Here is a 23,134-nt window from a genome sequence, read left to right on the forward strand (position 1 = left end):
CTTAAACACATTTTTAAAAAAATAGGTGGTCCAGGTAAGTTATGACATAGCACAAGTGGTGGGGGTGGGCCTTTCCTGTTTTGTTCCTATACTGTTCCACAATCAAGGCAGGAGGCTGATGACATCACAACTTCCATCAGACCAACTCCTTGAATGCCCTACTCGATGAACTTTTGCTCAAAACATTATTTTACCCTTTGCTGTGTGTACATTACTATATTCATAATTGGGGTATCGCTTTTCAACAGTAAAATTGTTGGGGTTTTTGGTTGTTGTTTTTTTTAATCGCTGTAGGATGCCTATAAAATCACACTTTAATAGAAAAACCACAGAATGTGATGCAAGTCCAACAGGAGACCACTTGAGGTCTGTGAAAAATCTGAGAAAAGTAGATTTTTAGGTGTAATTACACTTTAATTCAAGTGTGCACCTAGCAAGAGGCTGTTCAGCTACGTTTTTGTAACACACATTGGACGGTAGAGTTTGCAAACCAAATACCCACTGGATTGATGAAAATAATCATGATATTTTGACAGTTAAGCCATAGCCTACTTTTTAGTTAACATTTAATTGAGAAGGTTTTTTGGGAAAGCCTTTCCATCTGCCAGAAGACAACGGCTACAGAAAGTGGTACACACCCATACACAGACAGTGGCATTCTCGTTGCCCCTTCAAAAAGTTGCAGGAAATACAAATCACTGATGAATTCTGTTCATGTCTTATGATAAACTTGGGCATAAACTTGGGCAAAATAATTGTTCAATACATATGGTTAAATTCCGATTTAACGCCGGAATTCTATAACAGGCCGTATCAGAGGAAGGCCCTAAAAATTGTCAGACTCCAGCCACCCAAGTCAGACTGTCTAGGACCAAAAGGCTCCTGAACTGCTTCTACCCCCAAGCCATAAGACTGCTGAACAGTTCATCAAATGGCTACCTAGACTATTTGCATTGACCCCCTTTTTTCTGCACCGACCCTCTTGCACTGGCACTAAGCACACTCACTGGACTACACACACACACACTGCTACTCAGTTTATTATGTGGCCTGATTGCCTAGTCCCTTTTACCCCTACCTACATGTACATATTACATCAGCTACCTGGTACCCTTGCACCAGTACTCCTTGTATATAGCCTCATTATTGTGATTTCATTGTGTTACAATTTCCTTTTTTTTTTTTTTTTAGCTAATTGTTCTTTTTAACTCTGCATTGTTGGGAAAGGGCTCTTAAGTAAACATTAGCTGATACCTATTGTATTCGGCGCATGTGACAAATAAAATTAGATTCTGACTCCGCATAGCTGGCTATGTGAAACGTGATCGATAATTAATGTGCCAGAAAACAATCTTTTGGCTAATTGGGTTTCGACTCATCGTTACCACTTACATTACATGGGGATGTGCAAATTCACGAGCATCATGCACTCTCCCTCCCCTGTGTGAAAAAATGTGACTACAACCAAACAATGCACACAAATTGTACCGGGAGGCGAGAGAGAAAACAGACTGCATTTCCCTGTCATAGCCCGCTTTGTGACTGACAGGCACCTATCCTATCAAGAGATCACTAGAAGATGATTATCTTTCATTCTAGCAGATGGCTTGATGGACTAGCCAATTGAAACTTAAATGAAAAGTAGCCTACTAATACAAAGGCAACAGTGAACAGGTCGTCCCCCATGAATGATGCAGCGGCCCCCTTTGGGGCAATCATTGTAATTTGGTAAATAACGAATCTCTAAGGCAAGATGACTTAGAGACAAAGGTCCTATGGACCTTTGTCCATAGATGCCACATATCAAACTGTGCCACATATCAAGTTTGGTGCAGATCGGTCATTAGGTGCCAGAAGAGTAGCAATGTGTTTTTCAAGAAATTCTGGGGACACTGACAATGAAGTGGAAAAAGTAGGTGGCTGAAAATGCGTCTGTAACCGGCTGATTAGCCGCCGGCCGGCGCTAATAGAAAACGCTGCCTAGTAGACAGACAGGTACAGAGACAGAGAAAAGAGCCACACTTTGAGGAACACAGACATTTGCATATTAACAAACAATCTTATCTGGAGTGACCTACAAGGACAGGTGCATACCAAAAACAACCAGGTGGGTGGGGTGAACAACACACAGTAATAATCTGGAACACAGAAATCAAACAGCTTTCCCTGGGAGAGGGGAGGGAGTGGGGTTGACAATTGTAAAAAAAAAAATATATATATATATATATATATATATATATATATATATATATATATATATATATATATATATATATATATATATATATATATATATATATATTACACATTTTTTAAACTTCCATTCACCAGAGATAAATAACCATCCAATCAGGATCAACTTTTTCCGGCCCAGGACCAATCAGTATTGCTTCCTGTCCCTTTCAACCAATCAGATGATGTGTGTGGGATTAGGCGAAACACAGTGGGACACCAGATTATAATTCCTTTCTTTGATGGCGATGAAGGGGAGGTGGTCTTGATCATAGATAATCTAGTCCCACCGCTGATATACCCTGGGGGGGATTGGAACAATTACTCCTCTAATCCCAGGCTGACTGGGAACAGGATTGCCCCAGTCCTGCCCTGAGGGGGTAACAGCAGGAGGAAAAGGGTGAGGGTGATAAATTCTCGAAATTCCATGGAAGACCATCAAAGCAAGGCTGGGAATTGCCAGGGACCTCACGATAGAATATTATCACGATATTTAGGTGCCAATACAATATGTATTGCGATTCTCATGATTGGCTCCCTAATTAAAATGAAGATTGAGTACAAGCCATGAAGGAAAAATACTTGAGTATTGGAGCCTACTACCACAAAAATGATATTTTCAAAACAATAAGATGCATCGTCAAATAATATCCCGATATGTAACTGTATCAATTTTTATCACCATCACTAGCTTCTATAAGTGGGTCACTGAGGGCAGGCTGCAGGGCCCTGGGGCACTCGTCTGCCTCCTGAATAAGGAGCATTCATTACAGCAGACAGAAGGCAATGAAACAGCCACACGCACACACAGCCCTGGGCTGGGGCAGGGACATAAACAATAGTCCCCCACTATAAGAGCAGTAGGCTTACATCCAGGTCAGAGCAGGGACCAGAGTCACATCATGTCTGCAGGGAGAGAAGTATCCGGCGCACGCCCTGAGAGAGACCAGACCAGCCAGGATACAGTGTAGCTCCACACGGAGACAAGCAGTGTCTGTTTACAGCCTAACAGACAGGGAGACGGTAACGTTACCATGGCATGACGAGTCCCATGGTAGAAACATTCCGACACACACACCACACTCACAGCTCTGTCCCCCTTCCAGCAGCACCCCCATCCCCTATGAAAGACAGATTGTGAGGTCTATTTCTGGAGGTCCTGAGTGGCTGCAGCCTGGCCTGCTCTGGAACCAGGGAGGAAGTGGTAGCCCACAGATCGAGAAGAGAGGAGTGCTGGCAAGCTCTCGCCTTCTCCCTCGCCCGTGTCCTTTTCCGCTGCATTGGTTGTTGTGGTGTTTCAGTCTCACTCCGGCGCTCTCCAAATGTAAAGCTGATTCAAATTGTCCAGCAAAACGTAGGCATATCTATTAGAGGTCGACCGATTATGATTTTTCACCGCTGATACCGATACCGATTATTGGAGGACCAAAAAGGCCGATACCGATTAAAATCAGCTGATTTTTATTTATTTATTTGTAATAATGACAATTACAACAATACGGAATGAACACTTATTTTAACTTAATATAATACATCAATAAAATCAATTTAGCCTCAAGTAAATAATGAAACATGTTCAATTTGGTTTAAATAATGCAAAAAGTGTTGGAGAAGAAAAAGTAAAAGTACAATATGTGCTATGTAAGAAAGCTAATGTCTCAGTTCATTGCTCAGAACATGAGAACATATGAAAGCTGGTGGTTCCTTTTAACATGAGTCTTCAATATTCCCAGGTAAGAATTTTTTGGTTGTAGTTATTATAGGAATTATAGGACTATTTCCCTCTATACCATTTGTATTTCATTAACCTTTGAGTATTGGATGTTCTTATAGGCACTTTAGTATTGCCAGTGTAACAGTATAGCTTCCGTCCCTCTCCTCGCTCCTCCCTGGGCTCGAACCAGCAACACAACGACAACAGCCACCATCGAAGCAGCGTTACCCATGCAGAGCAAAGGGAACAACTACTAGAAGGCTCAGAGTGAGTGACGTTTGAAACGCTATTAGCGCGCGCTAACTAGCTAGCCATTTCACTTCGGTTACACCAACCTCATCTCGGGAGTTGATAGGCTTGAAGTCATAAACAGCACAATGCTTGATGCACAACAAAGAGCTGCTGGCAAAATGCACAAAAGTGCTGTTTGAATTCATGTTTACACGCCTGCTTCTGCCTACCACCGCTCAGTCAGATACTTAGATACTTGTATGCTCAGTCAGATTATATGCAACGCAGGACACGCTAGATAATATCTAGTAATATCATCAACCATGTGTAGTTAACTAGTGATTATGATTGATTGTTTTTTATAAGATAAGTTTAATGCTAGCTAGCAACTTACCGTGGCTTACTGAATTCGCATAACAGGCAGTCTCCTTGTGGAGTGCAACGAGAGAGAGACAGGTAGTTATTGCGTTGGACTAGTTAACTGTAAGGTTGCAAGATTGGATCCCCCGAGCTGACAATGTGAAAATCTGTTGTTCTGCCCCTGAACGAGGCAGTTAACCCACCATTCCTAGGCCGTCATTGAAAATAAGAATGTGTTCTTAACTTGCCTAGTTAAATAAAAGGTATACATTTTTTTTATTAAAATGGCAAATCGGCACCCAAAAATACCGATTTCCGATTATGAAAACTTGAAATCGGCCCTAATTAATCGGCCATTCCGATTAATCGGTCGACCTCTAATATCTATGCACCTGACCTAAAGAACCAGTGGGTGAATCTCCTGGCTGTCAATGACAAGAATGCTGCTCACCTATCGCTGATAGGTATTTCGTATTATAATGAATTGGACACAACATTACAGTAGGTGGCATTCTTCATGCTTCTCTATATAGATCTGTTTACCTCTAGCTCTTGTAAAGGGAGCAGAGGCACAGTGCTGAGCTCTGGTCCAGGCTCTCTCACAGTGCAAGAGCTGTCACTCCTGGGTGAAATACAACTGCTGTGCATTCTGTCTAGTCCCCTACTTCTGCATACACAAACAGTAACACTACTCCAGCTGCCTGGGAGGGAGGTAGAAAAGAAGGGGTCAGAACGGAGAGCAGTGTGTGTTGCGGCTGATCATGAAATGAGGCCCTTGGCTTCTACAAAATTAACGACAACTCCCCACCCACATGAGAACACACACACCCCCACCCCCCTTCTCCCAGTTTTCATAGAACACAAACACACAGAGGGACAATCTGGATTCTCGCTCTAAACACGTCTCCCAAGGGTCCGCTCTCCTATTTCCTGTTTGGGCCGGGAGCACCGCGAACGGAGCATTTGATTCGCCACAGTGTTCTCAGCACAAAAGGGGACAGCAGTCAAAACAGAGCTACACAAGAAACCCCAGTCAGGCTGACCACACCCTGACCACAGACCGGCCATCTTGGCTCCCCATGTGAAGTCTATCTGATCGATGAGAGTTTGGGTTGAGCACAATTATCAGGCAACCTGACACCTTAGTGACTAATGGAGGGCGTGAATGGGAGCTGTAGGCAGTGGTCATCAAGGCAGGGACGTGCCCTACAACCACAACATTGACTGCAAACAGTACAGTAGCAAAACCTGCCCCACAGGGTGCAGAGAGGTTTTGTTCCTCTGGATATCCTCTTCAAATAATTCAACTGATGAATGCTTTACATTGTACACTGTCGACTCTAATTCTAAGCGTGGTCACATACAATTAAAGGATGGGTGTTTGCAGGTAAAAGCTTTTCTCCATCACTGAATGTTATGTTGATGATGTAATCACCCAGGAAGCATCTTCTCTAGAAATATGGTGATGTTTCAACAACTCAAGTCTGTGGAAGAAACTTACAAACACAGATGAGCTCACACCCCCAAACTGTGAGTCAGCAGTTGTGAAACATTCCAGGCCTGTGTGTGTGTGTGTGTGTGTGCGCGCCAGTCAAAACACAGATGAAGCAACACCTCCACACCTGTGCATTCAGGACATCGCAAGACAGGCAGGCTGCAGCTCTGTCAAAATGTCAGGGAGCACCAAGCTCCCTCTGGCATGTGAGAATGATGTCAGAAGACAATGTCATTACCCCTGGGAGCATGCATCAGCCTAACAGAATAAAGAGTATAAAATTGTAGTATCGATCTGATTACAGAAGAGTGGGTAGCCACTTTAGGTAATGAGTATGGAGTCAGTGTTCAGGAACTAAAATAAGCTTGTGTTGTTGAAAAGTAAAATGCATACTTTAAAGAATAAAATGTCAGATGCATATGTTGCAGCAAGTGATTTACTATGCATGTATTTATTATGCATTTGGCTGCTGTAAAAGGGTTTCAACTACAGACAAATCATCATCCCTGAGTCTTGTTTTTTTATTGGGTACGGAGGCCTCGTTTCTCCTTGATCGCCTCAGCGCTTGGGGTTTTTAATGTCTGCTTCCCAGATGCTTTACAGGCCTAGTCTGCATTCAGCAGCAAGAACAGCAGGGTAGATACAGGAAGGAGAGACATTCTGCAGTGTGCAACGTCCACATTATAACATCCTGCCGCTGAACCTTGCAGGGATTGTCCCCCTTCAAAACAGACATGCATTAAAATGTATGCAAAGAAAATTTAAATGTTCATTGTCCAACCTCAACTTTCCAACCAAGAAATAAGTACACAAGCCAGTTCTTGCTTGATTTTAGACGCTGAGAACTTGTCATGCTACGATGTTTCTGCATGCTCCATCTAAATAAGTCATAAACAGAATCCATTCTATAAATAAAAGACGTTACAAGTTTCCAACTAGCTTAATATATTCACCGGATAAGGCGGCTTTAATATTTCATGGTGAACAGGCCATTATACCGCACAGATCTAGGACACCGCACAAACCGGGGGGAGCGTCAGATAACGGTCCGAAACACAACAGGAAGAAAACTGAGCATCTACGGGGCTCGGTTCGGGCCGCTCTGGTTCAAGTGGCTTGGGGAGGGGCAAAGCCATCTAGGTTAGTCCACAAACAAAAACAGACAAAGAAAACAACAATACTTCCATTTCTAAAACATACGTTAGTTGTTCACAAGAATAGTACGCTTTTATCAAGCAAATATTTGCTTTGCTTCTCAGAATGACCAGTTAGTCCTTATAATTTCGACCTCATCATGTAAAATCTCGACACGAATGTGTGACGTTTGCTTTACTAGGTAATTCCTATTAGCTTGGCGAGAGGTGACAAAATGGTTTCGCTTTAGTTAAATAACAAGTTGGTTTAATAAACCCATATTAGCTAGAAATCTACTCTAACCAACGCCGCCAAACATGTCGTTAGCTAGCAAGCTAACAAGTATCCTCTACCAAGCTAATTAGCTTGCAAGTTCACTTAAGTTATTAGTTAGCTAGATATGGCTATGAAAATTATGCATGACATAAAATAAAATTAACTCTTTCCTCGTGGTTTGAAATGACACCAGACGGCGGGCTAATCTCGAGAGGCCTTTGACATCCGCGATTTGTAGTTCAGTGCCCTGCCGGATAAGACACCCCACAACTGTGGGACGCCGTTTTGTCCCGGCCCGTCCCCGCCTCCCTTTCCTCCGCCTCCCCATGTTTACCAGGGCTGAACCGCGGCTAATACGCCAGTATTAGCTAGCTAGCACTTAAGAAAATAGCTAGCCCAAAACTCACCTCTCTTATCGAGGTCGTAACCGACCACCACGAAGTAGTCGGCGAGCCTGGCCATCTCGGAGTTCACGGAGACAGGCCTTTATTGCGGTATCCTTTCCCTTTACCGTCGATATTCCATTCACATTCTGTTGGCGAAAGACACATCACGGGCGACAGTAGCATCCTTCCTGCTGTATCCTGCCGCCATACCGTCAGTATGTCTTGCGCTGACAGCGGAGTGTGATGATTCTGCGCACTGGGTTACAGGGAGCGGCGCAAGGCAAGAATGTCCCACAACGTCCCATTAATGTAGTTGGGTGTTGATCCCTTGTAAAAAAAAAACTAAACCACTGTTGCCTAGAAATGCAGCACATTGTTCGCTAGATGCTGACAATTATCTTACTGAAAACATGCACCATATGCGGTAGAATGATTATGAACAATTAGTGTATTTAGCATGCATCAATGACATCTTGGCTACAGGGCATGGTACACTTGGGAAACCTTATGTAGTCTATCAATGCACATCAACATATCAAATAAACACGTTGAAACAAGTCTTTGACAGCTCAAATTGACTTTTTACAGTGAAAATGACAAAACTGTATCATAACCTTTCTGTGCACTCAACATATTGGTTATCTAAAATAGAGACCATATCTTCCTCATATCTGTCACAAGTGTTCCCCAGCCCGCATGTCATTGCTGAAATACTCTGGAATCAGAGCATCTGCCAGAACTGATCAGAGGACAGCCCACAGGAATGCCTGCTTTCGCAGTGTGTGTGGTCAAAACAGATGTTAGCCCATATAGTTGAAATGTAACGTAGACCTATACAGAAAATAATCGGAATTAAATAGGATTTATACATTTTCAGTTTTACACAGTATGCTTGTATGAGAGAGATAGAGATGAAATAGAACATCACCTCTGTGTGAATAGCCAGTGTGATCCTAACCAAAAGTGTCACTCGCATTGTCTCTTCATAATACATAATACATACATAATACATTCATGCCCTTGTCAAATTCCAGCGTAAAACTACAGAGCACTTAGTAGTATTACATTCAACAATATCACCTTTAAAATACAGCAGTCCCAACACAGAAAAACTCTTGCCTCATAATGAACAAAGAGCAACATTGTCACAACGTTGCAGTGATTTTGCAATACCGTTAGGTGATAGGGAGGATGAGCGCAGATGACATTTATCCATCCTCTGAAACAGAGGCCCAGTTCCGTGCGGCCTGCTGTCCTTGGCTGCCGACATCGTAACGCCACTGAGAAAATTCCAACACTTCCTGCACTGTGACCTTTGACCCAAAGTACCTATCACCTCGGGATTAAAAACCAGGCATGGCTCCTAAGCATTTTTGTCTTTTGTTTTTGTTCTGTATAGCCTTCTCTCCTTCTCCCAGAGGATTGGTATCCCCCCTTGACTTAGAATGATAGACTGTCGCTGTGGGTGGTTGGCAAGAAACACCCCCTATACCTTCCCCCTTCAGTGAGCACAGTGTCAACCCGATAGCATATACTGTAGATAAATAATTGTTGACAATAGAGTGATGCTATTTCCCTATGCCTGTAGTGAGTCAGGTCAAGGGGGATGGTCTATGCTTCTTACAGCTGATGAGACACATGGCCTTGAACTTCTCTTGACGAACTGCCAGTAGGCAGGAGGGAGGGAAACACACAAGATCCATCTCCTTGGCTCTCCTGGTTGAGCACTAGGCTATAAGGTAGCAATATTCACTGCCCTGTTAACTGCAGTAAATAAAGGTGTTCTAGATACAGAAAGGCCTGAGAGAACGACCTAGAGCCTTCTGGCCTTAGTTACAATGGATACACTGATCAAGTTCCCCCACAATGCCTTGAGAAAGACCAATCAAATCAAATCAAACCTTATAGTGAAATGCTTACATACAAGCCCTTAACCAACAATGCATTTTAAGAAAAATAAGTGTTAAGTTAAAAATAGATAAGTAAACATTTAAAATGAAAGTAACAAATAATTAAAGAGCAGCAGTAAAATAACAATAGAGAGACTATATACGGGGGTACCAGTACAGAGTCAATGTGCGGGGGCACCGGTTACTTGAGGTAATTGAGGTAATATGTACATGTAGGTAGAGTTAAAGTGACTATGCATAGATAATAAACAGAGAGTAGCAGCAGCGTAAAAGTGTATGGGGAGGGGCAATGCACATAGTCTGGGTAGACATTTGATTAGCTGTTAAGGAGTCTAATGGCTTGGGGGTAGAAGTTGTTAGGAAGTCTTTTGGACCTAGACTTGGCGCTCCGGTACCGCTTGCCATGCGGTAGCAGAGAGAACAGTCTATGACTAGGGTGACTGGAGTCTTTGACAAATTTTAGGCCCTTCCTCTGACACCGCCTGGCATAGAGGTCCTGGATGGCAGGAAGCTTGGTCCCAGTGATGTACTGTCAAAGACTCCAGCCACTCTAGTCATAGACTGTTCTCTCTGCTACCACATGGCAAGCGGTACTGGAGCGCCAAGTCTAGGTCCAAAAGACTTCCTAACAACTTCTACCCCCAAGCCATTAGACTCCTTAACAGCTAATCAAATGTCTACCCAGACTATGTGCCATGTCCAGCTCCCCTCTGAAGACGACCCAGCCCAGCGCTGCTGACATTCCTGGTCCTTCTCACCGCTCGTGTGTCTCCCCTGTTAGGCGCATCCATGCCCTGGGTAGACATAGCACAGATAGCAAGATCTCAGACTGGCATGAGTGCATACACTGTTATTATGTAGTGTGTTGATAATATTACAAAGCAAAATGAACAAGTTGATATTGAGTTACACTTGAAAGCTCCATTAGCGTGGGAAAACGGACTTTTAAGCAGAGAGAATTGGCTATAGTATTTGTTCCTGATCTCAGTTCCTACATCGATTACTATTGTCACACAGACAGAGACAGCGACAGAGAGGGTCAGCTCCTCCTGTCACTGATTCTCTGTAACTCATGACACACAGCCCACTCAGAACACAAAGAGAAGACCTGTCGGGCCGGATACGATGAGTCACCTGACTTCCTTCCAACAAACCAACAGACAGGAAGTGGGTTGAAGGCCTCTTGCAAATCATAGCTCTCGTGGGGAATCCAGCGTTCAATTGCTCATCCTCTGAGATAAAGCAAGCGTGAAAATGCCCTTAATGAGGACAAAAGTAGCGATCAAAAGGTTTCACTTCCCCAAGTGTCTTAGACTGTATTGTATCTGACGATAGAAGTGAAAAGGGGAACTGTTTTATGATGTACTGGTAGTCTGGTAAAGGTACAAATCTGGTCTCTATATACTGCAGTGCTCCCACTGTGGAAGGAAGAGGGGTAGTTCAGGATGTCAATCCAACTGACATCTATAGTGCTGCAATAATACAGAATGTTTCCTCTCAAGGAGGCAGATACCATCTAAGTATACATAAACACAATAGTAATTGAGCCTATGATGTTTATCTGCCGTGGGCAGGCAGGCAGGGGTCGATAATCCAGAGTGGTGGGGCAAAGGTACAGGACTGAAGGCAGGCTCAGGCAGTGGTCAAGCAGGCGGGCTCAGAGTCGGGACAGGCAAGGGTCAAAACCAGGAGGGCGCGAAAAGAGTGACTGGGGGAAAAGCAGGAGCTGAGGCAACCCGCTGGTTGACTTGACAAACAAGATGAACTGGCAACAGACAAACACAGGTATAAATACACAGGGGTTAATGGGGAAGATGGGCAACACCTGGAGGGGGTGGAGACAATCACAAGGACAGGTGGAACAGATCAGGGCGTGACACTCTGAGAAAACAAACCAAATGAAAGTATTGGACAGACTGAGGCCATTGGACCAGTCTGTGGTTGATAGAAGAGGCCCTGATCCAGGCTGCAAGGCCCAGCCTCCTCACTACTTCCCTGGGGTCAGAGATCCACAGAGCGAGCCCCCACGGTACCTAGGCGCCCGGAGCACGCACACACCCGCAGGCAATAAATCAAATCAAATCAAATCAAATTTTATTTGTCACATACACATGGTTAGCAGATGTTAATGCGAGTGTAGCGAAATGCTTGTGCTTCTAGTTCCGACAATGCAGTAATAACGAACAAGTAATCTAACTAACAATTCCCCAAAAAACTACTGTCTTATACACAGTGTAAGGGGATAAAGAATATGTACATAAGGATATATGAATGAGTGATGGTACAGAGCAGCATAGGCAAGATACAGTAGATGATATCAAGTACAGTATATACATATGAGATGAGTATGTAAACCAAGTGGCATAGTTAAAGTGGCTAGTGATACATGTATTACATAAGGATGCAGTCGATGATATAGAGTACAGTATCTACGTATGCATATGAGATGAATAATGTAGGGTAAGTAACATTATATAAGGTAGCATTGTTTAAAGTGGCTAGTGATATATTTACATCATTTCCCATCAATTCCCATGATTAAAGTGGCTGGAGTAGAGTCAGTGTCATTGACAGTGTGTTGGCAGTAGCCACTCAATGTTAGTGGTGGCTGTTTAACAGTCTGATGGCCTTGAGATAGAAGCTGTTTTTCAGTCTCTCGGTCCCAGCTTTGATGCACCTGTACTGACCTCGCCTTCTGGATGACAGCGGGGTGAACAGGCAGTGGCTCGGGTGGTTGATGTCCTTGATGATCTTTATGGCCTTCCTGTAGCATCGGGTGGTGTAGGTGTCCTGGAGGGCAGGTAGTTTGCCCCCGGTGATGCGTTGTGCAGACCTCACTACCCTCTGGAGAGCCTTACGGTTGAGGGCGGTGCAGTTGCCATACCAGGCGGTGATACAGCCCGCCAGGATGCTCTCGATTGTGCATCTGTAGAAGTTTGTGAGTGCTTTTGGTGACAAGCCGAATTTCTTCAGCCTCCTGAGGTTGCAGAGGCGCTGCTGCGCCTTCCTCACGATGCTGTCTGTGTGAGTGGACCAATTCAGTTTGTCTGTGATGTGTATGCCGAGGAACTTAAAACTTGCTACCCTCTCCACTACTGTTCCATCGATGTGGATGGGGGGGTGTTCCCTCTGCTGTTTCCTGAAGTCCACAATCATCTCCTTAGTTTTGTTGACGTTGAGTGTGAGGTTATTTTCCTGACACCACACTCCGAGGGCCCTCACCTCCTCCCTGTAGGCCGTCTCGTCGTTGTTGGTAATCAAGCCTACCACTGTTGTGTCGTCCGCAAACTTGATGATTGAGTTGGAGGCGTGCGTGGCCACGCAGTCGTGGGTGAACAGGGAGTACAGGAGAGGGCTCAGAACGCACCCTTGTGGGGCCCCAGTGTTGAGGATCAGCGGGGAGGAGATGTTGTTGCCTACCCTCACCGGGGGCGGCCCGTCAGGAAGTCCAGTACCCAGTTGCACAGGGCGGGGTCGAGACCCAGGGCCTCGAGCTTGATGACGAGCTTGGAGGGTACTATGGTGTTGAATGCCGAGCTGTAGTCGATGAACAGCATTCTCACATAGGTATTCCTCTTGTCCAGATGGGTTAGGGCAGTGTGCAGTGTGGTTGAGATTGCATCGTCTGTGGACCTATTTGGGCGGTAAGCAAATTGGAGTGGGTCAAGGGTGTCAGGTAGGGTGGAGGTGATATGGTCCTTGACTAGTCTCTCAAAGCACTTCATGATGACGGATGTGAGTGCTACGGGGCGGTAGTCGTTTAGCTCAGTTACCTTAGCTTTCTTGGGAACAGGAACAATGGTGGCCCTCTTGAAGCATGTGGGAACAGCAGACTGGTATAGGGATTGGTTGAATATGTCCGTAAACACACCGGCCAGCTGGTCTGCGCATGCTATGAGGGCGCGGCTGGGGATGCCGTCTGGGCCTGCAGCCTTGCGAGGGTTAACACGTTTAAATGTCTTACTCACTTCGGCTGCAGTGAAGGAGAGACCGCATGTTTTCGTTGCAGGCCGTGTCAGTGGCACTGCATTGTCCTCAAAGCGGGCAAAAAAGTTATTTAGTCTGCCTGGGAGCAAGACATCCTGGTCCGTGACTGGGCTGGGTTTCTTCCTGTAGTCCGTGATTGACTGTAGACCCTGCCACATGCCTCTTGTGTCTGAGCCGTTGAATTGAGATTCTACTTTGTCTCTGTACTGGCGCTTAGCTTGTTTGATAGCCTTGCGGAGGGAATAGCTGCACTGTTTGTATTCAGTCATGTTACCAGACACCTTGCCCTGATTAAAAGCAGTGGTTCGCGCCTTCAGTTCCACACGAATGCTGCCATCAATCCACGGTTTCTGGTTAGGGAATGTTTTAATCGTTGCTATGGGAACGACATCTTCAACGCACGTTCTAATGAACTCGCACACCGAATCAGCGTATTCGTCAATGTTGTTGTCTGACGCAATACGAAACATCTCCCAGTCCACGTGATGGAAGCAGTCTTGGAGTGTGGAGTCAGCTTGGTCGGACCAGCGTTGGACAGACCTCAGCGTGGGAGCTTCTTGTTTTAGTTTCTGTCTGTAGGCAGGGATCAACAAAATGGAGTCGTGGTCAGCTTTTCCGAAAGGGGGGCGGGGCAGGGCCTTATATGCGTCGCGGAAGTTAGAGTAACAATGATCCAGGGTCTTTCCACCCCTGGTTGCGCAATCGATATGCTGATAAAATTTCCAATAGGAAATGTAGCAAAGAGCTTTGTGTACAGTAAACTTTATATTCCTGCTCTGTAACTATTAGTGTTTTCACTCATAACATACAGAGAAGAAGCTTCAGGGCAGGTAGAGATGTCAGAGATGTCTCTCCTGAGCTCTCTGGTGCAAGAACTCTTCCGTTCATTTATTTAAAGTGAATTAAAGGTCACATGAATTTACTATATCTAAAAAATACTATAAGCACGTTGTATTTTGAAAATCCCTGTCCATTCAAGGAGGTGAAACAGACTTAACCCCTGCATATGGTCATTGCCAGGTCAGTAAGTAAATGTATTAATGAACCAAGCATGCCTCTGAGAGAATGCATGAAGTAGATTAACTGCAGTAGGTTTAACCTTATTTTATTCTACACTGAGTATACCAAACATTAGGAACACTTTCCTGATATTGAGTTGCCCTTTTATCCTCAGAACAGCCTCAATTTATCCAGGCATGGATTCTACAAGATGTCGAAAGCGTTCCACAGGGATGCTGGCCCATGTTGACTCTAACGCTTCTCACAGTTGTGTCAAATTGTCTGGATGTCCTATGGGTGGTGGACCATTCTTGATACACACGGGAAACTGTTGAATGTGAAAAACCCAGCAGCGTTGCAGTTCTTGACACAAATCGGTGTGCCTAGCGCCTACTCTCGTACCCATTCAAAAGCGCTTAATTGTTTTGTCTTGCCCATTGACCCGCTGAATGGCACACGCACACAATCCATGTCTCAATTGTCTCAAGGCTTAAATATCCTTCTTTAACCTGTCTCCTCTCCTTCATCTACACTGATTGAAGTGGATTTAACAAGTGACACCAATAAGGGATTATAGGTTTCACCTGGATTCACCTGGTCAGTCTATATCATTGAAAGAGCAGGTGTTCTTAATGTTTTGTAAACTCGCTGTACATAGCCATGATACTATCATCAATCTTTTATTTGTTTGGCTATTTGATACTGTGATCTCCTGTTCTCCTGCCACCAGTTTTAAAGGGCCCAGTCAGGCGCTGTCAGTTCTGGAAGCACCACTATTGTCTGCCTCCACGGTCCCACCGAGCAACAAGCACCCCGTCTGTGCTACCATCTTTCACCACACAGAGGAGTGATCCCTCATTTGCCCATGAAATGGGCACACTGGGCCAAACCTTGACTCACTCAGGCCATCTCCTCCAACCCCCGTCACCTTCGGCCCCTCGCTGGTAACAAGAGCCATGCAAACAGAGAGAGAGATGACTATCCACGCAAACACTCTTGGTTGTGCCCCAATCCCTTACAAACTAGTAATGTAAACACATTTGATGTGGGGAGCCATGGTGCCTGTGAGCACACAGGGGAGACAGGAATGCTCATCCCAGTGGGAAAGACCATGTCTCCAAAATGATTTCTCATGGAGGATTTAATGGTGCCTCATACTTAGGGTTCAAGGGTCTGCTTGACATTACAAAAAAGTCCTAATTTGATCATGTTTGTTTTCTTGTGTTTTAAAAAATGCTGACAAATTATGTTTATCTTCTAACTGGGACATAATCTGGTCTGTCCCCAGCCCCATTGGAGGTCAAAGCCTTTGTGTTTGGCAAAGCTCCACTGGGCTCAGCTATGTGTGCCTCTGCAGCTGGCCTCAGTAACTGTCCTCCACTGTAGAACATTCGACTGATAGGAGGTTCACTAGGGGGCAGCAATTGTAAGATAACCAGATACAGTGAGGTTTCTGGTACTGTGCAGACACTCACAAACTGTGAACTGCACTGTAACTAAGTGAAACGACAGAAAAAGCAGGAAGTAAATTAACATATGAGTGAATTGATGGGTGAATGAATAGATGCACATGGAATTGTTGGAAGATGGAGTAAAGTAGAAATTAATATTTGAGAAATCATTCTTGAGTTATGATCAAGTTGCTGTGTAAGGAAGAAAAGTAGGTATTGGGTACCCACTGGGAAAACACTGATTGAATCAACAATGTTTCCACGTCATTTCAATGAAATTACGTTGACCCAACGTGGAATAGACGTTGAATTGATGTCTGCGCCCAGTGGGTTATACTGTAACTGTTTACAGTATATATGGAAAATTAAGTGCTATATCCGTAGAAAACCTCTTAACAGATCCCTAAAAAAGTTTTCTCAGAAACAGAGGAAAACTTTTGGACTCTGGGAGATTCCATAAATCTTCCTCCAGCCCACAGGTGTTGTTTGTTTGTATGATTAGGCTGTTTTGCAACGCAGCCACCTAATCTCAGAAAAATCTGTAATTTGTTTATGTGGTGCTTCCTGTTCAGAAACCATAAGGGGACATATCCCCTGACCCCCCTGTGTGCACAACATTAGATAGCTGTCACGTCCTTAGAGATCCTTGTTATTCTCTATGTTTGGTTAGGTCAGGGTGTGATTTGGTTGGGCATTCTATGTTCTATATTTCTTTGTGTTTTGCCGAGTGTGGTTCCCAATCAACTGTCTTTCATTGTCTCTGATTGGGGATCATACTTAGGCAGCCCTTTTTCCCTCCTTCAGTGTGGGATCTTGTCTTTGTTTGAGTGCATGTAGTTTGCACTACAAAGCTTTTCGTTCATTGTATTGTTTATTGTTTTTCTTGGTGGAACATTTAAATAAAATAATGTACGCCTACCACGCTGCACCTTGGTCTCCTTCCGACGACAAACGTTACAATAGCACAAATGATTTCTACACAGATTATGGTGTGTAATATGTTCTGTTTCGCCCTGGGGAGCCTCTGTTTATAAGGGCTCCCGTGAAATCACAGTAAAACATGTAGCAATTTCAGAACGTTTACACAACCAATCAGACAGTCTGTGACCACAAAAATGTTACATCGGCTGAGACAAGAAGAGAGAAGGTTGGGCAGTACCACTCTTGAATGGGTTGAGTCCTACTTATTGGGGAGGGAACAAGTGTTTGAGGTAAATGGTTTGCCCTCCGAGGCTACACATAAGCCGTGGCATGCCACAGGGGAGCGTGCTAGGGCCTCTGTTATTCCTACTGTGCATTAATGATATAAAGGATGCTTGCTCATGTCACCTGTTTCTGTATGTAGAGGACTTTGCACTCCTTGTGTCTCACAAAAACTAAACCACACTGGAGAGTATACTGAGTGCAGAGCTCACTAACATCAATCAATTCATAGACAACAAGCTATCTCTGAACCTCGGCAAAACAGAAGCAATTCTGTTGGGGTCTAAATTGAAACTAAGCAAGTCCTCAGGCATCAGGGTACAGCTAGCAGGAGAGGTACTCACAGCCAAAACAGCAGGCAATTACTTAGAATGTACACTAGATGGCAACATGGGAGGGGAGGTATGGCCACTAAGGTACTAGGTAAGAAAGGGCTAGCTAATGCACTCATTTTGACTATGCTAGTGTAACGGGTTAGAACCGTCTACCTATTTTGAATGCACTCTTGTTGGTCTGCCTGTGCCAGGTGTGTGTGATTGTTATTTAAGGGTGTCGCCTTTCGTATAAAACCCTTCCTGTTTGTGTCATTCAGTGGATCCCCTCACTAAGTGCTGGTTGGCTTGCCTTGGGAGGGCGGGAGTGGTGATGGTGGTTTTTAACAAAGTATGAGAAATAGGACTTATTGTACATGTAGTGTGTTTAGGCACTGGCGTCCATATTCCACCTAGGCTTTTCTCTCCTCCCTGGGCACGCCCTCCGTGACTGTGGCAACACATTATTATTGTCTGTTTGAGTATGTGAATGGAATGTATAGTATTATTTGTGTGATATTGAAGTCTGTCTTGTAGGACAGTTGTACGGCGCTCCTGGAGCTGAAGATGGTATATGGATATTACGTAGGCCAAGAGATTGTGCCTTTCTTGTGACGATGAAAATAAATTGTTGTTGTCTGATTCCCATTCTCCACTTTTTGATGCAAAGAACCAGTTATGTTTAGTTTAGTCCCAAGGACCTACCTCGCATATTAAAAGGGGGCGTAGTACGACTACAGGAATGAAATATTTTGGTGTATTTCCCCCACGTTACAATAGCACTTCATGGTTCGAAGGCTTAACTAATCTACTAAAAAGCAACCTTCAGATAGCCCAGAACAAGTTGTTAAGCTGGTGTTGAATCTGTGCCCACGTACTCATAGTGGTAGGAGCCAGTTTCAGGAGCTCAACTGGCTGCCCGTTGAGTCAAAGGTCACACAGACTAGGCTTACATAGAATCATCCATAGGGCAGCCCCAAGGTATTTGTCTGACTTCTTTTCCCATGTTAGAGATTCACACAATCATAACACTAAAGCTAGGATAGTGTGTGTGTGTGTGTGTGTGTGTGTGTGTGTGTGTGTGTGTGTGTGTGTGTGTGTGTGTGTGTGTGTGTGTGTGTGTGTGTGTGTGTGTGTGTGTGTGTGTGTGTGTGTGTGTGTGTGTGTGTGTGTGTGTGTATATATATATATATATGTATATATATGTATATATATAGATTCAGAAGCCTGACAGGGAAAGGTACTTTTTTATACTAAAGAGTTGCTGAGTGGAATAGTCGGCCTCTGTTAAAACTACTCCCACTCTGTGTAGCTTTTAAAGGAAGGTGAAATCCTGGTTATTTGATAGTGTGCCTCTGTGAGAATGTGACTGTGACTAAATAGCGTTCCTTTGTCTATAGTATGTATACTGTATGTTGTGTTTTTATGACTAAATAACTAATTAGCCTTACATTTTCATCTCTGTTTTTTTTTTTGCCTGCTACATGCCAAACTTGCCACATGCATTCATGAAAATGAGGACCACAATGGAAATAAGTCTGTTTATCCTCGTTGTTTTAAATTACATATATATATATATATATATAAAGCAGTGTCGCACAATCAAAGGTCCATGTCCTTTGATCACTTGAACACAACATTGTTTCGACAGGACATCATAGCGCTCTGTCGGTCCATTTCAAAGACAGAGAGAGTAAAAGTTGGAGGATCTTTTCAAACAGTGTGTGCTGCATAGAGCACTTACTCATGGGCACTAATTGCCACATTATTACACAACCAGTAACGCCAGTGCATGATTGAGAGATCAAACCAGGCGGTAACCCCTCTGTTCATCAGTATACTGAGGGCACTGCTTCACAGGCCTGATGTCACATGATGCCTGCTCGTTGTTACATAAATGGGTCAAAATCCTGGTAGAGCTGTCCAGCTTTGATATCCAATACATCCTAACCTCAGTTTGAATCAATCAGTTACCAATTCAGATACATGTAATGCATTGCGGAATCCTTGCGGTTGATATTCATCTCTTGGTTTTGCATGGGTGAAATTATATACTTTTGGACTTTTTGTCTCTTAAAAGAAATCTTGATTGGGAACTCACCTTTGGTCAAATTTGAATTGCCATCTCCAGAGTAGGAGATGTCTCATTTATTAGGGTTAGAACATCACAATGCTCTATGTAGCTATAATGTCATGTTTATAACATGCTTATAGATTGGTAATGTATGCTTTACGATATAATGTAAATTTTTACCAAACACTGTAACAGGCTAGACCTGACTGATGCCTATTGAGGCCAAGAAGAAGGTGAGTTGACTTCCTGATTGGTTTACTGTGTCATTGTTATGAACCCCCCCCCCCCGGGAAAATAACACCACACCAGAGATTATTATAGATTATAGGGAGTGGATCCTTTAATTTCAGCCCAGGCTGGATTAGGCTGCTAGTGGCTATTACCTGTGTGGGCACTGATACTAATGTTATTATAATGATTATAATATAAAGACTAATTTAGGACTTCAAAGCCTTCAACACTGCTGGAAGACACACAGTGACAACAGTACAGGGTGAGAAATTGGGAAATTGACAGAAGTCAGACTATTTGGCGAGTAATGGACATTGCTTATAAACACAATTCATAACAGAGTGGAGGGAGAGAGAATTTCAAAATGTGGAAAACTGTCTGACTGACTTAACAAACAAAATGTATGTAATTCTTCAGGGGTGCTCTGTTTCAGACCTATATTCTCTATATTTACTTTCCCCAGATCTATAGTTTATTAACCCAAGCTGAAGCTCAAGGGGGCTCTCCTAAACTGCGAGAGACACTCAACCTTTGGCAACACATTTGGTCTGTTTTCTCTGAAATAATGGTTGCATAACTATGTACAGTTGAAGTTGGAAGTTTACATACACTTAGGTTGGAGTCATTAAAACTCATTTTTCAACCACTCCACAAATGTCTTGTTAACAAACTATAGTTTTGGCAAGTCGGTTAGGACATCTAGTTTATGCATGACACAAGTAATTTTTTCAACAATTCTTTACAGACAGATTATTTCACTTAAAATTCACTGTATCACAATTCCAGTGGGTCAGAGGTTTACATACACTAAATTGACTGTGCCTTTAAACAGCTTGGAAAATTCCAGAAAATTATGCCACGGCTTGAGAAGCTTCTGATAGGCTAATTGACATAATTTGAGTCAATTGGAGGTGTACCTGTTGATGTCTTTCAAGGCCTACCTTAAACGCATGCCTCTTTGCTTGACATCATGGGAAAATCTAAATAAATCAGCCAAGACCTCAGAGACAAAGATTGGAGACCTCCACAGGTCTGGTTCATCCTTGGGAGCAATTTCCAAACACCTGAAAGTACCACGTTCATCTTTACAAACAATAGTACGCAAGTATTAACACCATCGGACCATGCAGCCCTCATAACGCTCAGGAAGGAGACGTGTTCTGTCTCCTAGAGATGAACATACTTTAGTGTGAAAAGTGCAAATCAATCCCAGAACAACAGCAAAGGACCTTGTGAAGATGCTGGAGGAAACAGGTGCAAAAGTATCTATATCCACAGTAAAACGAGTCCTATATCGACATAACTTGAAAGGCCACTCAGCAAGGAAGAAGCCACTGCTCAAAAACCACCATGAAAAATCCAGACTGCGGTTTGCAACTGCACATGGGGTCAAAGATCGTACTTTTTGGAGAAATGTCCTCCGGTCTGATCAAAATAAAATTGAACTGTTTGGCCATCATGACCAACGTTATGTTTGGAGGAAAAAGGGGGAGGCTTGCAAGCCGAAGAACACCATTCCAACCGTGAAGCACGGGGGTGGCAGCATCATGACGTGGGGGTGCTTTGCTGCAAGAGGGACTGATGCACTTCACAAAATAGATAGCATCACGAGGAAGGAAAATGATGTGAATATTTTGAAGCAACATCTCCAGACATCAGTTAAAGCTTGGTTGCAAATGGGTCTTCCAAATGGACAATGACCCCAAGCATACTTCCAAAGTTGTGGTGAAATGGCTTTTAAGGACAACAAAGTCAAGGTATTGGAGTGGCCATCACAAAGCCCTGACCTAAATCCAATAGAACATTTGTGGACAGAACTGAAAAAGCGTGTGCGAGCAAGGAGGCTTACAAACCTGACTCAGTTACACCAGCTCTGTCAGGACGAATGGGCCAAAATTCACCCAACTTATTGTGGGAAGCTTGTGGAAGTCTACCCAAAACGTTTGACCCAAGTTAAACAATTTAAAGGCAATGCTACCCAATACTAATTGAGTGTATGTACATTTCTGACCCATTGGGAATGTGATGAAAGCTGAAATAAATCATTCTCTCTACTATTATTCTGACATTTCACATTCTTAAAATAAAGTGGTGATCCTACCTGACCTAAGACAGGGAATTTTTACTAGGATTAAATGTCAGGAATTGTGAAACACTGACTTTAATGTATTTGGCTAAGGTGTATGTTAACTTCTGACTTCAACTGTCACTCTCCTCTGTGTTTTGTGTGGATCAGGTATGTACATTATGACTATGCAGCCTAATTAATAAAACATGTCACAATCAGGATAGAGCACAGGTGTTCATGCTTGCTAAGCTCGGGAGACAATACAGACTCACCCACTTTCCCAACGGACACGGATTGAAATTATGACTCATGTGAGTCCGTTTTAGGATATACGAGTCTAAACAAGTGACTGACACATCTACAACGCTGTAGTAAGGTTACTAAACACAAATGACAACATACTCATTGTATACAGGAGGAATATGTCCTAAACAAATTAGCTGCACGTGATCTTTGTAGCCCTGGTGGCATCAAGCTATATGATAGCCACTGTAACTACTCATTATCATAGGTCACATGGTACTCTTTGTGAGGTCATATTTCCTTATATTTCTGGAAAATGTAGGATAAATAAATGTTTGTGGCATAATCATGAAGCAATCTGTCAAATAGCTATGTATCAATAGCACATTGGGCAGTACTTAGAACGTGTAGCCACCGGTGTGTGGCCAAAAGTATCTATACTTATCCCTCAGGCTTACTTGGTGTTGAAGGCAAAGATAAGAGAGAAGGGAAAGGGAGGGGGTGCAAAACACATGTTAGAAGTCTAAGAAAACCATTTTGAGAATATGCCACCATTTGTTTGTATGGCATATAGTATGGGAAATTGTTAATAAAACAACATTTTGATCAATGGTTGGTTCAGGATTAGCATGGATCTGTCTTAAAATATATCTTAAATATTAATATCTATAACTAACAGAACAAACATTGAACTCGTTTTCTTGGAAGTTCTTGGAAGGTCTTTGACCAGTCTAGCACCATCATCATTTTGGCATATCAGTTGGCATTTGCCACCAAAACCCACAACCTCAACGGCACACCTCAACATGCACACATACACGTCATATAG

At 43.5% G+C, this 23,134-nt stretch overlaps 1 protein-coding gene across 10 annotated transcripts in view; it reads right to left on the minus strand.

The window, feature by feature from the left end:
• LOC109864558 (myotubularin-related protein 5) overlaps positions 1-8,106 on the minus strand; it is a 73,603-nt gene extending 65,497 nt beyond the window's left edge. For 6 of the 10 annotated variants that reach the window (XM_031797379.1, XM_031797374.1, XM_031797380.1 and 3 more), the window contains exon 1: positions 7,850-8,105. In XM_031797379.1, coding sequence (XP_031653239.1) covers positions 7,850-7,904 — 55 coding nt within the window. In that variant the 5' untranslated portion in view covers positions 7,905-8,105. Of the gene's footprint in view, positions 1-7,849 lie in introns of all 10 variants that reach the window. The other 4 variants (XM_031797373.1, XM_031797372.1, XM_031797371.1 and 1 more) reach the window with 1 other exon arrangement.
• Between the last annotated feature and the right edge of the window lie 15,028 nt (positions 8,107-23,134).

Source organism: Oncorhynchus kisutch, linkage group LG19 (assembly GCF_002021735.2).
Source record: "Oncorhynchus kisutch isolate 150728-3 linkage group LG19, Okis_V2, whole genome shotgun sequence".
Lineage (NCBI taxonomy): Eukaryota > Metazoa > Chordata > Actinopteri > Salmoniformes > Salmonidae > Oncorhynchus > Oncorhynchus kisutch.